We start from the raw sequence: 21038 nt of genomic DNA on the forward strand, positions 1-21038 counted from the left end.
AGACACAAATCAAGACAAGCTCTACTACTTTTCAAAAGCATGATGACATGCTTATGAGAAGAAAATGTGAAGGGAATCTCCAGAATTTTGATTCAGAAAACAACTTAAAAAAGCTATCTCCCCAAAATGTTTCAAAGATACTACAGACATTGAAGCCTCAAAGATTTACTTTCATTTTGAAGCAACAGACTAAACTTGAAGTCCAATGCTCACTGGTAATTCAATACAGACAGCTTATGCTCAAAATCTGCCCATGCAGCTGAACACTGAACTAAAATGCTTCATTTGCTGAGAAATGCCATGTTACTTGAACAAAGTATTTTAAATTAATCTCACTGTGAGAACCTGCTACTGAATACACACTCAAAAACTAGTTTGGATTTTTTTTACAGTCAATTAATGAAGATAATGCATAAAGAGCACACCTGCAAAAGGTAGTAAAGAATGCATTTACCTCTTTAGAATCATCAATTCTCTCAAAATAAACAAAAGCAAATCCTCTTGATCGTCCGGTCCGTTGATCATAAACCACATTGACGCCAGTCAAAGGTCCGTAACGGGAAAAGACTTCACGCAAATCTCTCTCAGTGGTGTACAAACTGAGACCAAACACTCCAAGACAGGTATTAGGATCTGGATTAGCCTGGCAACACAAGTGTTCAATTAAGTCAAATATTCTTGTATCAAAAATTATCAATTATAAAAAAAAATTAAGCTGAAGAAAACAAAACACAGGTTTAACAAAGTTTAACACTCTAACAATTATCATTCTAATTGTAAGCTAGTTTCAAGAAGCAACTACTTTCGCAAGTTTAACACTAACAATTATCATTCTAATTGTAAGATAGTTTCAAGAAGCAACTACTTTCACGGGTTTTTATTTTAGAAAAAATATCAAGACAAACTTCTCATGTTGGTGAAAAACTCAGCTGATAAAATTTAAGCATTCTGATTCACAGAAAAGCTATAAAACAGGAACCCATGTTATTAGTACTTCATAGTGAAATTACCAACAAGGGGCAGACAGCACATACATATTTGTGCTGAGAACAGGCTTGCCAGCCTGAACTCTCACCTTCAGCCTTTTTGCAGTCATCACAGGCACTAAAGACTGCACAATGCCTCCAGCTGCCCATACTCCATGTGAGCACTTGCGCTCCTAAGCACAGACAATTGAACGATAATTTTGCTTCTACTGAAACTTCCTACCCTCAGTGTTTCCTATCCAGCTATACTGAAACTCAATATTTACATGTGAAAGTTAATCTTTCTACTTGTAAACTGGATGAAAGTCACCTGCTTCTTTTATCTAGAGAGCAACAAGTGTGGAAGGCCAGTTCTGTGAAACTGTAATCCAAAAGCATGCATACCTCTCTAGAGCAAAACTCTTGACTCTCTGACATGATGTGGGATTACTTAATAAATTTCCCTTCAACCGGACGAAGTCAAATATGTAGTAGTACAAGGCAGAAGTTCTCTTTTAGGTTCAAAATTACATGCCAGAGAATTAATATCTAATGCCAAATCCTCTGTAAGAATTATTTTGATCCAAAGCAACGTGTTTTTCAGTTAAGCTTCTGGCACCTGTAATAGTAGATGTTGCAATTTAAAACACCAGCAACAAGCACTGAGATTTAATGTTTCTGCCAAAATAACAACTGGAAGTTGACACAGCTGAAATTTGTATTTCGGTTTCAGGTAAGTCATCCACGCACAGTAATTTATGCCTCAGAGCCTGCCTTTCAGCCTGATTTAAGGAGTGAAGAGGTTTAGATCTTCTGTCATGCTCTTTTCAGCACATTTGTTCAGGAACCTATTGTGAAAATAAGGCGCCTGCACTACTCATATATTTGAAGTTCCTTTCTTTCCATTTGTCAACATTTAAAGCTCTGTTTTAAGACATGAATCTTCTTCAGTTTCTTACTCTAGCTGAAGAGTACAATAAAACCTGGAAGTTTGTAATTCAAGAATTTTAATTATACACATCCAGGTATGTATTTTTTGCTCCATATTTCAATCTATCTGATAATTCAATGACACTGGCAACTACACTAATTTTATTACTGAACTCCTGTAAGTATAATGAAATCTGCTTTTTAAATCATTGTTTGGGTAAATTCCTCCACACATCCATACCTATCGCCCTTTTTTAACATCCCTCTTTACACTTAAACCCTATTACATTTTCTGAGGCAAGAGAAGTACTGAGATCAGTCTGCAGACCCTAAGTGCCAAGTGATAACTGCATTACCACTGGAAGGCCTAAACTGAATATGGAGGACTAAAGGGCAGCTTTTATATTAGGTTTTTGTGCTGCCTCCCATCAACACAGTATGCAAGCTCCCTCTACAATAGAGGTGACTAAATTGCTAACAATTTTCCTGGTGTCTTTAGGACCTTGTTATTCAGGGCATTTCAAATCTGATTTCAGTTTTATTTTGACGCTACTAGAACTACTCCCTAGAATTACCAAGAAATTCACTGTGAAAACACTTGTAGTGTTTCATGAAGTCACTTCCAAGGCAGAAAAACATCTTCACATAGCAAAGTGTCCTAGTATTTCCTAAAGCAGTAAAGTGGATTCTTCCACCTTTCACCAGAAAAACTGCTAACCTGCTGAACGTCAGCTATTTCTGCCAATTTTTCAAGACACTAGATTAATATTTACTTCATAATGATTAGACGCTGGCAACATTCCATGAAAAGCTACTATGCCTCATAACAGCTTAAGCCACTGCATGTTAGCACGGCTGGAGTCCTGCATTTTCCACACTCCAGTCTTCTCCTTCACATCGTATTACCTGCTCCTGGTGATCTGCCTCACCAAGCCAGGCCTGCAAAAAAAAGTCTGGTTGCTTTTTGACAGAATTAATAAAAAAATTTGGAGACTAAACCAGATTAAAACTAGAAAGATCCAAAATGTACCACTGCACTCAACAAGGAAAAGGCAGAGTTGTGCGCAATGACGCTCATTTAGATCAGCCTGAAGCGATGTGAAACCAAAAAGCTAAGGCACTGAAACAGATTAGACAAACTGCTGGAGTGGAGGGCTATGAAGATTAGGGCATTGGAGCACCTCTCTTATGACGAAATGGTCAGAGATCTGGACCTGTTTAGGCTGGAGAAAATTGAGAGGGGATCTTATCGATGCATATAAGTATCTCAAAGGGTGGGTGTCATAAAGATGGGGCCAGACTCTTCAGTGCTGCTCAGCAACACAACGAGGGACAATGGGCACAAACTGAAACATGGTAAATTCCATCTAAATACGAAGAAAAACTTCCCTGAGGCTGACTGAACACTGGAACACACTGACCAGAGAGGTTGCAGAGTCTCCTTCTTCTAGAGATGGCAGGTCAAAACAAGCTCACACGTGATCCTGTGCAATCTGCCTGAGGTGAACCTGCTTTAAGGGGGTTGGACTAGCTGATTTCCTAAGGTCCCCTTCAACCCTAACACTTCTGCCATTACAAAGAAGGACACTGGGAGAATCTCTCTGAATGACAAGATTAATAACTTATATTTTGGTTCGTGTAGCTATACTTCCTCCTGCTCATACAGAGACACTTCTCATTTACATTTTGAGAGACTTAATGCTCCTCCTTTTCATAACTAAATTTTTCTAGTCTACTATAATAAAGATTTATATGTTACCTAATTACACAGGGCTTTACTTCAAGGTAAACCAAATTAAATAATCAGAAGCACAAAATCACAGAGAATGCTCCACACATACCCCTCACTCCTACCCAATTCCTGTATCCCTCAGTGACAACACAGCAGATCAAACTCAGCCTGCAGGTAGCCTGGACTACATTGATACAAAAGACAGTTATTCTGTTGATACTCAGCCTTTATGAACATGACATACTCTGCTGCCTGTGTGCCTTCTCCTGTTGGACATTGGAGAATGACTGCGGCTCCTTCGACGACGGTATTCTGGTGTGTACGATCTGCTTCGAGAACGTCTCCTATGGGAATGAGAATGGGATCTGGAACGAGTGTAACGTCTGTGCGAATGTCTTCTGGACCTGGATCTTCGACAAAGAGAAAGCCTTTAGTCAGCTTATATGTACATACTGTATTGAACTGTAAATCACACATTCTCTAGACAAAAATCCTTTTTTAGGTGATCTCTACAGTTAAAACAATTAAGCTTCTTCTACCTTGCACATCTAAAGATTGCATGGATCTCTAATAACCTGCTTGGTAGCACCATTTTTAACTGTTTGATAGTACTTCAGGCATAAACTGAGGATTACGTTCACAACAGTTTTCAGGAATTTCAAAATTTTTAAACTTTTATCAGCTTGGCTGTTTGACTAACAACTGCACAGTGACACAGAAACCAGATATGCCACAGTGTAAAGTACTGTTTTGACTCAAAAATTGAAAAATCTGGCAGCACTGCAGTGCGGCAGTATCTACAAGAGAAGTTTGTCTAGGCATGAAAACTACTCCAGACAAAAAAACCCCAAAAAATCTCAAAACCTGAACACTTGCTTAAATCCTCAAGCATTTCTTTGCACACATCTTGCTGATGATCAGCTCAGTTTAAAACAGACAGGAAATAATCTGGCTAAACATTGCAAGAAGAGAACCTGTAACATTAGCTGAACTTCGGCAATTCAGAGCACAGTAACTCAGCTGTTCTGCTATAAAGTGTATAAATAGAAAAGATGAATTACTGATCTATCCCAAGAACTGGGAAGGAGAAACAACCTAAGACTATTCCTCCATCGCTACAAATGCTGTTTTCTGGTTTGTCTCTTGGTTGATTAAAGAAAGATTCAGTAGCTCTCCTCATTTTCATCAGTATGATGGTAAAAGGGAATAGAGAAGATATGCAGTATAAACCAGGTAATATTTATGGCATATTTAGAGGAAAAAAAAGCAAGACATTTCTCTTCTGTTCTGTGCAAGCTCTGTCAGAACCGAGCTATAAAGCTTTACCTCCACACATCCATACTTGGGGTAGAAAAGGACAGAGAAGGACATGTGCAGCATTGAAAAATGAATATAAACTGAAATTCTCGTAAATCAAGAGCTATCCACACCCAATTTAAGACGTAGTTTTTGATTATGTTTTTAAAGCCTCCAATGAAAGAATGTCAAGAACATTCCCAAGAAGTGTTTTCCAGTATTTCCAACAGTTAGAGAGCTTACTCTTTTTTATCTAACCCTGACTGCCTTTGCAGCAGGTCTCACTTGACTTTTTTTCCCCCTGAAGGAGAGGTCCACCCAAGAATTCCCGCACGAACAATTTTGGGAAAAGGATGCAGGAGCTTCACAGAATTGAAATGCAATCCCTCCTCTCTCTTCTGGAAGGGACAAACCTACATATTTCAGTTGTGATTTCTATGTTACTACTTCTATTTACAGTACTTTATTCATACCCATGAAATCATTCCCCCACTTTGCCCACCTATATGAGCACAAACATGCACATTAACATACCCCTGTTAATACATCCCAAAAAGTTCATAATTTGTACGACAGCGGAAAAGAAATCTCATCAACCTACCAAAGCAACAGCAGCAATACTGAGTTGACACAAATAACTTTGTGAACATACCTTGATTTTGATCTTGACCTAGAGTGCGATTCAGAATGTTTGGAAGCCCTCGATGGACTGCGAGATCCTGACCTGCTCTCTGATTTTACACGAGCAGGACTCCCAGCTGGAGATTTTGACTGGGAGCGAGACTCCTAACAAAAAAGACAGTATTAAAAATGGTATTGGTTGTGTAAATGCCTAACTCCTAACATTTTAAGTACAGTAATTCTATTATATTGATTGCTCCTGAAAAACAAATGGTTAGGCAATACCCTCCAAAAAAAATTTCATTTTGCTAACCCACTGTTAATATTGTATGCTTGCCTCAAATAGGTCCCTGCTTGAACCAGATCACCAATTCTCTATTAACTAAGTAATCATGCAAATTCATCTACAACTTGATCATACAGACACTGGAACATAAACCATACATTTACTTAACCTAGGACCCATTCATTCTTCCAGATTCTTTTAATTCTACTTCACTCTTGCTTTCTACTTTTCTTCATTCTTCATTGAGTTTTTCATTTTTCATACTTCGTGTATTCTTCCCCAATTCAAACAATTCATTATAGCCTTAAAAAAATATTCAAGTGCTTCTATCTGACCAATCTTCTGTTCAATTTTTTCCCCCATTCAATTTTAATTTTCTGATCTTTAATACTTTTCATTAGCCTTCTTTTATCTTGATTTATCTTCCACATTCTTGGAAAAAACTCTTCAATTTCTTCACGAACATTAACCTTAATGGAAAAAGAACATTTAGTATATTTAAGCACGTGGGGATTATAAAACTCTGCTGGAGTTCAGATGTTATCTACTAAATTGAAAAGCCAGCAGGTAAAGTGCAAGAAACTATTTTATAAAACAACTTTTTTAAAAAAAATTATCTTTAAAACTGTATAAGTGTCTATGTTCTAACAATGAGCTTACTGAGTTCTCAGTGTTTTACTGTATTTGCAAAGCTACCCTCCTCCCCTCTGAGATTTATTTTGGTAAGATACATAGATACACTAAATACTAATTAGCACAAATATATTGACGTATTGATATCAGTGATTCCCCCCCCTACAATAATAACTATGTGCTTCTCAGTATTGAATATCCCAGATTTTACTCCTACAGATTACTATAACACTCTCAGTTCAACAGAATGGCCAAAGATTTCCAGTCAAAGCCTATCTATGCACATACTTACTCACATAATACATGCACATAGGTACAAGCAACATAAATTACTATTCTTCCTACTTTTTCTTCCTCATTGTTATCCTGTTTTCCTTATATAATCCATATAAACTAAGATGCATAATAATATAGTTAAAGCAATCCAATAAAAGTAAAAACAGGAGTATTTTTTTCTTGCATGATAAGGCACACAAGAAAAAAAACTAGGAAAACAAGCAAACAAAGAGCAGGTTAGGATTTCCTCACATTTTATAATGTACAGCATTTCTAAGTAGCTTATCTATAAAAACCTCTAGAGAATAGTATACTATATACATCTGTAACTTCACAAAATACTTAAAAGAGAAAATGCATAGCAAGTTCCCCTCCCAAAGGTGTTACATATCATGTTTATTTTCATTATTTTTCCTCCTGACTGTTCTCACAGTTTTTTCTCAATTTATTTCTTACTCTACCTATGTCCAGATCTGCATTTTCTTTTGCAGTTAAAATTTTTCACTACTTTGTGCTGGAGTTACTTCCTCATATTTCAAGACAGTAAATTTACCAGAGATGGAACCTGATAAGCTCCTCACTAACAACTATTACAGCCACACTTCCATCCCCTTTTACCTCAATCAAAAGGACAAAGAGAATGTCACCTATTAGAATGACAGGCCTGCCAAACTTTAACAATAAAGGCCGAATTCAATGCTTGGCTGTGACAGGTGGACTGTGACGGTGGCCTTGGCCTCCCTGGAACAGCCCAGCCCATGGGCCGAGCGGAAGACACCACCGTGGGCCTGAATGCCCCCTTTTCTCCGGGGCTGAATGGTTGTGCCCAGGGCGTGGAAGTGGGCTCAGTCCCCTCCTTCCTTTCTCCCCTTTTGGTATAAAAGTTCTAGAAAGTTCCCCTTTGTCTTGTGGTTTGTTGCTCCCCTGTTGGTTGCTTGTCTGTATCCTCCCACCCCCTATAACTCCTGATTGTACGGCGCTCTTGCCAATTATGTACCCCTAGCATCCCAATGGCTCCCCTTGTTATCTCCACCCCACCTCTGCTCCCCTTAAAAACCCCTGTCCCGGGAGGTTTGGGGCCATTTTGTTGGGGTCCGTCCTCCCTCCCTTTTTCGTTCGCCCTTCAATAAATTTCCTTTTGCCTCAACGAAACGGACTGCCTCTGTCTGTGCCCGCGAGCCGGCTCTCGGTCGCCCCTGCCGCCAGCAGGGCTCCACCTCTCCGGCACTGCCTTCCGGCAGTTGTCCCCCGCCTCTCCGGACTTGGCCTGCAGGAAAGGCCCACGCGCAGCAACACTTGGTGCCCCGTGTGAGGAGGCGTGGCCGACAGCAGCTGTCACCAGCGAGTGAGTCTACGAGGCGCCGCTGTGGCAGCTCGCACCGGATTGTGCGGAGCTCCGCGGAAGCCCTGGGAGAACAGGGATTCCTTTGCGACCGACGGCCCCTGACGGACGGCTTTTAAGTTCCCGGCGACGGAGTATCGGGGAGATAAGGAGGTCCCCCGTGCCCAGGTAAAGTTGCTGCGGGGAGGAGATTAGGGGTGTGTGTGTGTGAGCCCCTAACACTCGGTCGCCCGAGAACCCCTGGGTCGTCTTTGGTGTCAAATTAGTGTGCGGGTGTGGCCCAAAGAGCGTGCTAGTTGTCCGGCACCTTTTTGTTATTTTTCTTGTTTAGCCGTTGGGCAGGTTGGCTTTCGGTAGCTCTACTCTTAGCAGAATGGGATCCCGTCTGTCAAAGGATAGTGCTATGCAGAGGGAGATGCATTCTAATTTATCTGAACTTTTGGAAGCCTACCATGTTCTTTTCTCCCCTAAAGACCTTAAGAAGTTTGTCAAATGGGTAATGGTGAATTGTCCCCCGGACTCCCCTACTTTAATTTATGACTTAAATTATTGGGACTCGGTTGGTAATAAACTCCTGGCGGCGGGGAAGAAGGGAGATCGTACTGCCAGGAAGGTTTTTTCCTTGCATTCCCAAGTTTATAAGTTCGTTAAAAAATCTCCTGTTAACCTACCCCTTTATACCTCTTACCCCCTTGAGCAGCGGGAGCAGAGCCCTGTAGCTCGCCCTAGTGCGCTCGGTAGCTTCCAGCACCGAGACACCCCTCTGCCCCCGAGCGCCCCTGTCCCTGAGCCCTCTCCTCCTTTCCCTGCCGTGGCGCCCCTTCCCTTTACTAACATTAGACAAGATGGCGCCGAAGAAAAACGTAATGGCGATCATTCGCGCGCTTTCGCCCCTGGGTTTCCCGCCGGCGCGAACAAAGGGTCCCGCCTCAGGGATCCTCCCCCTTGTCCATCAACTCTCACTTCCCTTGATCGGTCTCCGCCTCCGACTCTACCCCTTCCGGTCGTGTCTTTCCCCGCCCAAGTTACGTCAGGGGGAGGGGTTGAGCCGTGGGAAAATCCCACGACTGAGTTCCCACGGTCCCCTCCTCGAACCACAACATCCGGCCGCCATATTGGCAGGCCCGGAAGTGGTGACTGTTCCCCCCTTTTTGCGGCCCCTGCGCGACGCCGACAACACTCCCCTCTTCCCACGCCTAGCCCCACTCCTTATAGAGCTGACAATGGTCGGCCAAAAGCACTGGTGTGGCAGCCGGTTTCTCTTGTCACCAAGGAGAAGCTTTGCAAGGCGGCCAAGAATTATGGCTGTGAATCCACTTATTTTAAATCACTGTTTCAATCTATCCTTAAAGCAGAGGCTAAATGCCCTGCAGATGTGAGAGAACTAATTGGCTGTCTCCTGACCGAAAGCCAACAGAAACAATGGGAGTCTAGTTGGAAAAAGAGACTCCAGATTCTAATAGCTTCCCGCAAAGACGACCTAAATTATCAGGCATTAACACTGAACCATCTTTGTGGCATGGGAGACTGGTTAAAGCCACATGACCAGATCAGGGCTGTATCTGAGGAAGTGCTTGCAGAGGTCATTTTAGCGGCCCAACAGGCCTTCTTTGCGATCCCCACCAAAGCTGAGGCCCAGCTTCCTTATATGTATATTAAACAAAGACCTGACGAGTTATTTATTGATTTTATTGACCGGCTGACAGCTGCGGTCAGGCGGCAACTCAAAAATGTCAGTGACCAGGACGAAATCATCATCCACACCGCAACTATTAATGCGAACGCCAGATGCAAGCAGCGAATCAGCTCGCTGTCCCCAGACACTCAACTCACTGTCTCCCTGTTGATCGACGCGTGCTCCTCAATTCCTCTCGACCCCCCTAGACCCCAAAATATCCCTACTGCCTACCCTAATACCTCCCCCAACGCGGCTCCATTCGATAACCGACCAGGTCGGAAACCTTTTGCCCCATTGTTTTGTCATCGGTGTGGCCAACAGGGTCATATTGCCAAGAACTGTCCTGCTCCGTACCCTAATCCTGCTCTCTCGAGTTCCTCTCCCCTAGGCCCAAACCCAATGATGCCGATTCCTGCCCCGACCACTGTACCCGTGACACCCCATGCCGGCTCTCCAACTCAGCCCAGCCAGCCAGCTGCCTTCCAACCGCCGACCTATCAGACGGTAGCTCCAGCACCAGCAAAAAACTAGAGAATCAGTGCGTCGAGGCGTCGCGCGAGGATACAAGTGTCGCCTCCGCTATGGACCTATCTACCTGGACAGCCACGGAATGGGACTCTAATAGACTTCATGCCTGGTGGGCCCAGCAAATCACTCAAAATAGGCCCTATATCACTCCCTAACTATCCAGGGTCCGTTCCCCCTAATCACATGGGGTCGGGGCTATGCTTGTGTATCCACCCCGGCCGGACTGAAGTGGATACCTAGCAAATGGGTAAAGCCCCACCTGGCCGGAAAGGGAGCAGGAAACCCCCAGGAGGAAGCAAAACTAAGTCACTTTGCCTCGAAGAAAGCAAAACCGGACTGGGCAGCACTTCGTATGGCTGGCTGGAAAAGCCGGAAAAGAAAAGGAGCCCAGAATTCCTCCTTGGAGGAGGTTCCCCCAGACCCTAACCTGTGCCTCGTAACCTCATACAAATCTCCCCCACCCTAGACTGAATGCCTCAGAAGAAACTCCCCAAAACCCCCTAAGCCCTGTTAAGTTTTATCTAAAATGTTCTGTTTTTGTTGCAGACTTGCCTCTCACCAAAGAGCCTGCCATGAATCCCACCTTGAAGACATTCTGCCTGCTTTTCTGGTCCGCGGCCCTCGCTGGAGTCACCATGAGCTGGATCGTCCCCCAGCCGAAAGCAAACGTGTGGGCGACCCTGGCGAAGTCCCTGAAGCAGGAGGGACTGTGCTTGGGCATGGACAAGGCGGAGGACCCGATGTCGACATGCCTCATCGGGATTCCTTTGAAAAAGGGCGAGTTCCCTTTCTCAGGTAGTTACCGCTCATATCCAGACCCGGTGAGTTCTTGGGATGAGTGGGTTGACCACCACCTTCCATCGGGGACGGTGGAGCCCCAAGAATTGGAACTATTGGGGTCCACCCAAGCGGAGCTGTGTGTTAAGTTCGATAGCCCGCGCCGGTACAGTCCAAAATTCCCGGAAGGTGTAGAACATGAGTATGACGATCTATACCCCATGCCTTTCACCCACATCCACGTAAATAAGAGGTACCGTGCTTCGGAGTGGTGCAACTTTACCGCTCCAAACCCCGCTCACTCGAACGCTCACCCCAAGGTCTTGCCGAAAGGGATTTTTCTTATTTGCGGTAAGCATGCCTGGGCAGGAGTCCCGGCTCGTCTGCGAGGAGGGCCATGCACCCTCGGGAGACTGGTCACCTTGACCCCCGACAAGCAGCAGTTGTTAAATTGGAAAAATTCGGCCCAATTGACACGCCAAAAGAGAGAAATTATTAATCTGGGTGAAAATTGCAATGACACAATTGTGACCTGGCCCCGATCTAAGAAGATAGCTGCTTCGATTCTACTCCCGTGGGTCGCAGTTTACAAGGCCTTGGGTGACATTGAGAAACTGGAATGCTGGCTCGGGAAACACGCAAGGCTGACCTCTGAAGCCCTGAGCCAGCTCCTCGCAGACGAGGAGGCGGTGAAACACGCGACTCTTCAGAACCGTGCTGCCATCGACTTCCTCCTCCTTGCCCATGGCCACGGGTGCGAGGACTTCGAGGGTCTGTGCTGCTTTAATTTTAGCACCCACGGCCGAAGCATCGCCTTTAAGATCCAGGAGATGCGGGACCAGATCGGAACTCTAAAAGTAGAGACTGAAACGTGGTGGGGACACCTCCTGAATAATTGGGGGCTCTCCGGGTGGGCGGCATCAGTTGTCAAGTCCGTTCTTTGGGTTATTCTATGCCTTTTTCTCATTGCTATTGCCCTTGCTATTTTTAAGGCTTTGTTTGTTAGACATTTAATCTCTCTTTTATTTAAAAAGAAAGGGGGAGGTGTGACGGTGGCCTTGGCCTCCCTGGAACAGCCCAGCCCATGGGCCGAGCGGAAGACACCACCGTGGGCCTGAATGCCCCCTTTTCTCCGGGGCTGAATGGTTGTGCCCAGGGCGTGGAAGTGGGCTCAGTCCCCTCCTTCCTTTCTCCCCTTTTGGTATAAAAGTTCTAGAAAGTTCCCCTTTGTCTTGTGGTTTGTTGCTCCCCTGTTGGTTGCTTGTCTGTATCCTCCCACCCCCTATAACTCCTGATTGTACGGCGCTCTTGCCAATTATGTACCCCTAGCATCCCATTGGCTCCCCTTGTTATCTCCACCCCACCTCTGCTCCCCTTAAAAACCCCTGTCCCGGGAGGTTCGGGGCCATTTTGTTGGGGTCCGTCCTCCCTCCCTTTTTCGTTCGCCCTTCAATAAATTTCCTTTTGCCTCAACGAAACGGACTGCCTCTCTCTCTGCCCGCAAGCCGGCTCTCGGTCGCCCCTGCCGCCAGCAGGGCTCCACCTCTCCGGCACTGCCTTCCGGCGGCAGTTGTCCCCCGCCTCTCCGGACTTGGCCTGCAGGAAAGGCCCACGCGCAGCAACAGTGGACCATATAATCAGGTCTGCATAACAGGTTACCCCTATGAAGATGGCTGTGTGCTGAGCTAACTACATGACTTCACTGAAATAAATTATGTATGTGCCTTTAAAGATTACTAAATTTCATTTGGTGTTTTGACATTTAAAATCCACTATTCATGATAAAAAAAAATTTCTTAGAACCCCTGACATGATTTTATCACCTTGCTTCTGTTTTTGTACTCTGCAATGTTTGATAGCCTCCTAAATTCTTCCCTTTATAACTCATCCCTTGCAACAACTGCCAGTTTCTCTGAGAACTACCTGTACTTCTCTCCCTAGTAAAAATGATCAGCAATAGAGAAGAACATGCAAAGTGACACCAGATTTAGAAAACACCCTTCAACAAAAAGACAAAGAATTCACCCTCCTCAGACACTCCTTCATAAAGATACTGCATTGGCCATACATTTTACATTTGAAAGATCAATTTTTGAACAAGAACTCTGGAAGCTTGAACAAAGGCAATCCCCCACTCCTGATCCTGCACAATCTAGAAATGTCTGGGAGGTGTCAAAAATACCATGGACCCAATTGCTCCTATACAATATAGAAGTCAGCTTAGTGTCCTTAGCTATTCAACTGAAGCACCTTATGATACAACCCACAGAATCTTTAACAATATCACCTATGACAGCAAATCCGTACTAAGTTGCCAAAAGCAAATATTACATAACTTCAAAAAGGTTAAATCCTTTTGGAACTGTCTGTTTAAGATCATTATGGGCTCCATTCACAAATATACAACTTGAAAACTGGAGTGACGGAAGGGACAATGTAAATTCTTAGAGATTTTAAACCTCAACCAAGTAACGTAGATGCAAACTGCAGCTGAAGAGAGATTACCTGAGAGGAGTTGCACACTGTCATTGGCAAGCAATTACATCTCATCTTCTGATGTAACATAGTTCACCTAGTTATACCTCCTACAATGCTTCAAAAGGAGACTAAGGGAATCACAATAACCTGCGAAAGTTTAAGGACTTAAGCATGACGCTGAAAAAAAATACCTAGTAAGATTTTTATCTGCATGACTATAGGCAGGGATTAAGAGATTCAGAGCTTCAAGGAGTTAAAAAGGGAGATTTTAAAGAATTTTTCTCCTCTACTTCCTAATATAATGAAATAATTAGTAAACTGTAATTTAGTCTATACCACAGACCAACCCAGCTGTTCTTCACAAACTATTTATATCCATTCTGCAATATGTGTGACAAAAGTATTCAACATTGTTAGTTTGTTATCTTTAGTATGAGAAAACAGACATCCCTATTAGCCCAAAGCACTAAAATGTCTCAATTTTGTACCAGTCTTTAAGCAACCTATACATTCTGATCTTAGCTCCATTCTTACCACAGAAACTAAATACAGAGTTAAGAGAGAAAAGACTAAAATTGCACCTTGGATCCTCAGCACTTTCTCATCTTTCTGTTCTTAAGATACTCAGTCATTTAAGGGCCACCGATCAGACTCATCTTAAACTCAGCTTCTCATCACACCACCTTCCTATAAAACAGCACCTGTCTTAATGCCTTGGGCTTTATTATGCAGCTGTCCAGTCACTACTTTCACCCTTACAAACTTGTAGGCTGATAACTCACTATCCTCATGTCAAACTACCTAGATTTGCTGTCACTAGAGCCTGCAGGAAAAGAAACGAAGCTTTGTAATATTCTTCAGATCAGACTTCCGTTTCAAAAGAAATCCTGCATCTACCAGTAACACCTTTCCCAGGAAAAAACCTCTCCCCAAAACGCGACAAAAACCCCACCCAAACAAAAACAATACACCCTCCACCCGCTGCCCCCCAGTTACAAAAAACCCAACTCAATTGTAACCCAACTCAAGTGTGCTTCTTCAGAGTAAGATGTAGTGCCTTCCTCAAATACACACCAGGAAATGGGACTAATGATTTGGGTCTTGGAGCCAAAATTGTAGAAAAACGCAAAATCTAAGGTTTGCAGCTTCAGTTACAGATTCTCTGGATAAAATGCACAGCTAGAGGCACTAGGAAATATTTTCAATCTTGTTACCCTCTTTCTTCCCAGGAAGAATAACAAAAAAAATGTGATATGGAAGGGATCTCTCCCCCTTCCCCCTCCATTACTTAATGATCATATAAACCTAGTCATTGAACAACTATCAACAACTTTGGACGCTCCATCTGAGCAAGGTATCAGTCAGTCCATGTATTTCATCCATACTGGTAAAACTGTTTAACTGATCCAAATTCTATCTATCACTTACATTCCTTGCCTCTTTCAAAAGAAATCCTACCTTAGATAAAATAGAATTACTATTTTGGAAGCATTTAAAACACTTTTATGCAGAGAATTGCAACAGTCTTTAAAATGTATTCTCTCCATTTTCCACCCATCAAGAGAAGGTATGATGAAGAGCACTGTGTGGGGGAGCCACAACAAAACAAACAACTAACCAACCAACCCACCCACCCCCCAACTACCAAACACCCTACTGGTTCTTTCACATTGCTCTTCCGTCCTGAACTTTTCCTGCCTAATCTCAACTTCCACCTTGCAATTTCAGAGTATGACTGAAAGGCTATCAAAATTTAGAGTGAGATGCTAACTAGAGAGAATGAGATAAGTTTAAACAAAGCTTTCTGCAGCAAAGCATGGGAAATAGAAAAAAAAATCATTAAATCACACAAATTTCAGGTGAAATTCATTTGAGCTGGGGTGAAAAAAAGGACAGGACAAGTACTCTAGCAACACCATTTCCAAAAATCCTGTTACAAACCCCTACCAAATTTAAAAAATAAATGAAGTTGATCTCTATTAAAAGGGGACAGAAAAACCTAAGCAGTCAAAAAAACAAACATGAATTTAGCAGCAGCCTACATTCACTGGATAAAACTGTTAAGTTAGTGACATCTCACTTACGAGGACAAGATTACATTTTGACAGGAATCTACCAACTTTCCCTGAAACTCACAAGAAAAGTGAAGTCATTTGTGCTTCATACTATGATCTGTCACTATACTAAAAATAAAATGGATCCTCTAATTAGCTACTCTTCTATAAATATTTCAACAGTACACATATTAGGCTTCTGTGTAAAAAGCACCTCATAAGTTGTTGCTTTGAAGACATGGATATTTTAAAAGTTACTAACATAAACTTTATGTATTTCTCCATGATACCTCTTATGAAAAGAAAGAAAAAAAACCAAGAGGCTTCAGCAATAAACTTTTTGAAATTACAAGGTAATCTCGATGAGGCTTGAAAACACACCTCTTCAGGGAGGGTAGTTACTCCTTCACCACATATGGAAGATAGTAAAGAGAATTTGTGTTCAAAAGGAGCAGTGCTCCCAGCTGCCAAGGTCCAGAACAATCAAGAATTTATTAAGTGCGATTAAAACAACGAAAAATAAAAATCGGACTTCCAGAAAACCTCTCCTTTCCCACACTGGTCATTAGATACTGCAGGGTGATCACAGCACTCTCCAAGCAAATACAGAACACCTGAGCAGTAGCAGACCATTGTGCCTGTGTTTCAAAAGGTATGGGAAGCAACGTGACTTCCTTTCCACAGAGGTGGCAAACTGCCACTGCAGGAGAGATGGAATACAATACCTAAGTAAGTCTGACCCCCCGCACCGTTGGAGTTTTTTTTTCCAAAGAAATCATCTTAAAGTTGATGAGTTAGGTAATTCCATATGCATTTAAGTATTTTGCATCCAAACTTACTGAAGCAAATACAAGGCACTTTCACAGCTAAACTAACCCAAAAGCCACTTGCATACCTACAAGATAAGCATGCTTCCTTCAAGAAGATGGGCCACATGCAAAATCATACATTTCTTTAAGTGTTTTATTAGATTATACTATTCATCTCACTATAATATCTTGTATAGAGCGGGAGGGAGGTATCTCATTAGAATGAAGACAATCAATATAGAGTTGTAAAATGGAATTTCACCTTTGTTCTGACAGAAGGTTTTATCTATTTAGACAAACAGCACATTAATACTGGGAGAAAACTACTAAACTTTTAAGAATGCAGGCATCAAACGTTACCAGAAGCTCAAAAAACTGACTGATCAAAGTTTCAAGTGGAGCTACTGAAGTGGCAGGTTTGTTCAGACTCCCTCTTGTTCACAGCTCTGGGTAACATCTAAAGTTGCACCACACAATGAACACCAAATAAACAATAGCTTATTAAAAATAATAAAAAAAAAAGAAAGGAAGAGTTGCCCATCATCTGACAGAAATAAAAGATAAAAAAAGCCTCACTTGTCCAATCTGCTCACAAAAAGCATTCAATGGTGATAAAATACTCTGACGTTTCCAAAACCAAACCCTGGATAATAAGCACAATTTAAAATCTTTTTTTCTTCTTAATGTCCATAAACTTAACTCTAGCACATCCACTATATTTTAATTCTTCTCCCAATTTCTTTCCACTAAATCACCACGCTTGAGGAGGGGGCTTTTTTCTGTTCAACCAGCCACATTCTTAATATAGAACTTGCCTAAGCTGAAACAAAATTACATAAAAACAGAGCAGATGTTGATTAGTCTGAGCATATTTGATTAACATTTGCTTTAAAACAAAAGTCAATAAAGGAGTGAGTTCAAAAAGGAAAAGCTCTACAACGATTTTATCCAGTTCTTTAGAAATGAAAGCTTTTAAAAAGTGCAAACAAAGCCATTTAATTGGAAATTTATTTCCATAATTATTCTCAATTGCCTGTTCAGATTAGTTATTATGATTTTAAAATCATAAATTAGAGACAAAGCACATACATGGACAGTATCTTACCTGTGATAAAATTAGCTTTTAAAAAAATTCTGATCGTACTCAAGTTTAATTGAAGTGCTTTTGGGACAATATGCGTCTACACAGATAAAATATGAAAGGCCTTAAACTAAACTTAAAACTCCCTTACCTTCTTTGGCATTTAGTTTTTAAAAGCACATCACACTAGTTAGTACTTAAACTGACAGGGGTAGGAGAATTGAAAGGGTACTCAGAATTCTTATTTGTGCCAATTTCTAGGAAAACACGGTCTTTACAAACTTTCTTCCAGTTTCTGCAGTTCTTTCTCCCAGTGAAAACTTTTGCTTTACTCTCAGTGCCACGTGCCTGTATGTAGCAAATTGAAGCACCAGGATGTCCAGTGCGTGACAGACTCCTATCCAGTTGGGAATAGCAGACTAAACATTACAACCTGAAAGCTACATCTGCTTAATTTTATGGCTGTAAGCACTTTCTATGGAAATGAAATAGAAAACGTTAGTCTGAAACATAATTTCTTATTTCAAGTATTTTAGTACCATCACAATAAAGCAATACTACCGAAGACAAAAAAACTAAAAAAAACTAAAAAAACCAAAAAAAAAAAAAAAAAAAAAAAGGCTTACAGATGTTCTTGAGTAGAAGCACAAGACCCCCAAACTAGAAATCAACAAAGTACCTGCCATTATGCTCAATTATGCCATACTGATTGAGAAATTTCAATGCAGGGAGCAAAAACAAAATACGTTTTCCAAATGAAGATTCAACACAGTCAGCAGTTCTTTCCAGAAGTCACAGAAACTGCTACTGTAGGACCTTTCAGACTTCATGTATTCTTAAAACATTTTACTTCTATGTTTGGCAGGAAGCAGTGTGCAGAAATACTGAAAGGATAGAGCTGTAATAGCTTTGTAACATGAACAACAGATCCATCAAGGAACCCAATACCAGTGTTCTGACAATTAATCTAATTATTTCCTAACAATAATCCACAATGGGAATGCAGACAGGAAAATAATCCTTAAAAATATAAATCTTGACTGTAAAATGGGAGAGTGACATAATAGTGAAAAAAAAAAAAAAAAAGAAAAAGACAACCATGTATACTCATTGCTCAAGTTTCTGAAACTTGTACCTTGTTTCCCCTTCAGAGATCTGTTTATTTACCCAAATACTGCTTAGCTACACAGCCACCTTTTGCCCAAGCAATCAACACAAGAACAGGTTTTATTTACCTCCTGCGAGGAAGCTGCAACAGTTACTGAATAGCTAGGTAAAGAACTTGCAGCCTATGGATTTTAAACACCACAAAAATGGCAACAATACTCGAGTAAACATAATTAGTGGAAGGTAACACCGTTCTTCCAATATTTTATTGATTGTTTCCCCAAACAGTAACTATGTAACTGCAAAGCTGCTGCCACTGGTTCATCAGAGAGAGTCACCAAGAGGATGCTCAGGTGTTCCTCTAAAGAATCTCTTACAAGAACGAACAAAAAAACCCCAAACCTCTGCAAAATTAAAAAAAAAAAATTAATTGTGATGGAGGAGCACACATTTCGTTCCCGTTTCAGTTTCTAATTCCTGCTTGCCCTGATCATCACTAAGAAAAAAAAACAAAAACAAAACCACAAAAGCGCTGAAAATGGAAGGGACCTGTCACACGTGTACATGAAAACCCGCAGCCATCAGAGGGAAGACACAGGCCTAACGAGGTTACAAAGCCACAGCAGCTCGTTCGAAGCCTTCAGCTGCACGATCGATGAGTTTCAATGGTTTAATAACGACGGCCGGAGCTCCCCGGTGGCCGGAGGGGGCCCGGCCCGAGGTAGCTTCTGCAGCCGGGAGAGACCGCGCATCTCGCACAAAAGGACGCGGGATCCCTCCTCTCTCGGGCGGGAGCAGGCCTTGGCGGCCCGGCCGCGGCCGGGGGAGCGGGAACGGGCAGGACAGCCACCGCCGGGCCCAACGGGCGGCAAGGAGGCTCGGGACCGCGGGAAGAGAGCAGCAGCGGGGAGGAAGCCCGGGGGCTACGGCAGCGCCGTTCGCACAGCATCAGCCTGCGCTGGCTGGGCGGGGGCCGACCCACAGCACCCACAGCACCCACAGCAGCGGGACTCGGCGCCCGCACCCCGCCGGGCCGATGGCAGTAGGGCGCGTGTGAGAGACAGACGGGGGGAGCGGAGAGGGACGCGGGCCGTCACCCACGGCCCAGGCGAGCCTCGGGCGCCTGAAGGGGCCATTTTAGAGCCAAGCTGCGCTGCCCCCACTCCCGCTAGGCCCGAGGACGCCGAGAGCCGCCACCCACCGCCCCCGGGTCCGATCCCCCTCTCGACACGGCCCGCGCAGGGGAGGCCACTCACCCTCCCCTCGAAGTTGTTCTCCTCCACGTCGCTCATGTCTGCAGAGTCCTGGCCACGGGGCTGGGGCGAACGGGGGACGCTAGTCCCAATTAGCAGCAGCAACACTCGCGGCCGCTGTTATCGCCGCCGTTACCGCTATTGCCGCTATTACCGACACCACCACCGCCGCCTCCCGCCCGCGCCTCCCGCACCGCCGCAAAATGGCGCCGCCTCGGCCGCTCCGTCTGCGCCCGGCACCGCGCGCGGGGCGGAGCCGCGCCCGCCCCTCACAAAGGAGGCGACTGCCGCTGCGGGGGGACCCGCCGCGCATGCGCGCCCCCGCCGCCCCGAGAGCGCGCCTCTGCTCCGCTGCCGCGGGAGCGCGCCTCTGCCGCCGCCGCGGGAGCGAGCGCGCTGCCCGCGACCCCCCTCGCCAGTTGTACGGGTGTTGCTGAGAAATGTGGAATATGTAAACAAAATTTCTTAAGAAACTATGTTCTTTGATGTTTGATATTTGTGAGCTTTCCAGCGTAATCGGTAAGAAGGGAATTTAATCCCTGAAACAGGCAGCTGACAGGCAAGCGCTACGTGATGTCCGCGTGTTGGAAAGACAAACTCGTTGTCGGTAGAATTGTCTTGTTAAGGTTTAGGGCTCGACATGTTTCTGTGATATCAGACCTAGGGGGAGGTTATCAAAGCTTGAGAAGAAGGACGTGCCGCTGATAGTGGACACAAAGAATGCAAAATTCCCGGGCCACAAGGACATTTGGCAGAACCCCCAAGATAAGGAAGAAACTTATAAAGACAGCTCGGGAACTGTGCTCAACCAGCTCTGAGTGGGTAAAAGGTTATTCCGGTAGGGGGAGATGTGTGACCACCGACTCAAGAAACCCACCGACCCAAAAGATGAGGACTGAGCAGGCGGACTAATTAGCATGTGAAGCGAGAGAATAATTAACTAATAAAAGACAGAATACTAATTAGTAAGAGAACGAGGTAGCTTGTAGCCAAGGAACATTTACGCCTTTGTTTGCTAAAATGTATATGTAGTGAAAAGTTTTGGTAGTCATCGTGATGGCTTTGTGGATTTCTCACCCAGCAGCCCTTTCTGCGCAGAGCTGTAAATAAATGAAATACCTCATCTCTGTCTGTGGACTGGCCTCTTGCACACCTGGTGAAAAGAGCCTGTTTTGGGACAACCCAGGGCAGC

At 43.5% G+C, this 21038-nt stretch overlaps 1 protein-coding gene across 2 annotated transcripts in view; it reads right to left on the reverse strand.

Moving 5' to 3' along the window:
- The window catches only part of TRA2A (transformer 2 alpha homolog), a 30374-nt gene extending 10306 nt beyond the window's left edge, over positions 1-20068 (reverse strand). Inside the window, exons 1-4 of one of the 2 annotated variants that reach the window (XM_085050924.1) lie at positions 19850-20068; positions 5576-5709; positions 3872-4037; positions 455-643 (exon numbers count right to left, since the gene is read on the reverse strand). In XM_085050924.1, the coding sequence (XP_084907050.1) occupies positions 455-643; positions 3872-4037; positions 5576-5709; positions 19850-19885 (525 nt within the window). In that variant the 5' untranslated portion in view covers positions 19886-20068. The remainder of the gene's footprint in view (positions 1-454; positions 644-3871; positions 4038-5575; positions 5710-19849) is intronic. The other variant, XM_085050923.1, reaches the window with a different exon arrangement.
- Between the last annotated feature and the right edge of the window lie 970 nt (positions 20069-21038).

This window comes from Lichenostomus cassidix, chromosome 2 (genome assembly GCF_008360975.1).
Source record: "Lichenostomus cassidix isolate B80296 chromosome 2, HeHo_3.0, whole genome shotgun sequence".
In the NCBI taxonomy this organism is placed as follows: Eukaryota; Metazoa; Chordata; class Aves; order Passeriformes; family Meliphagidae; genus Lichenostomus; species Lichenostomus cassidix.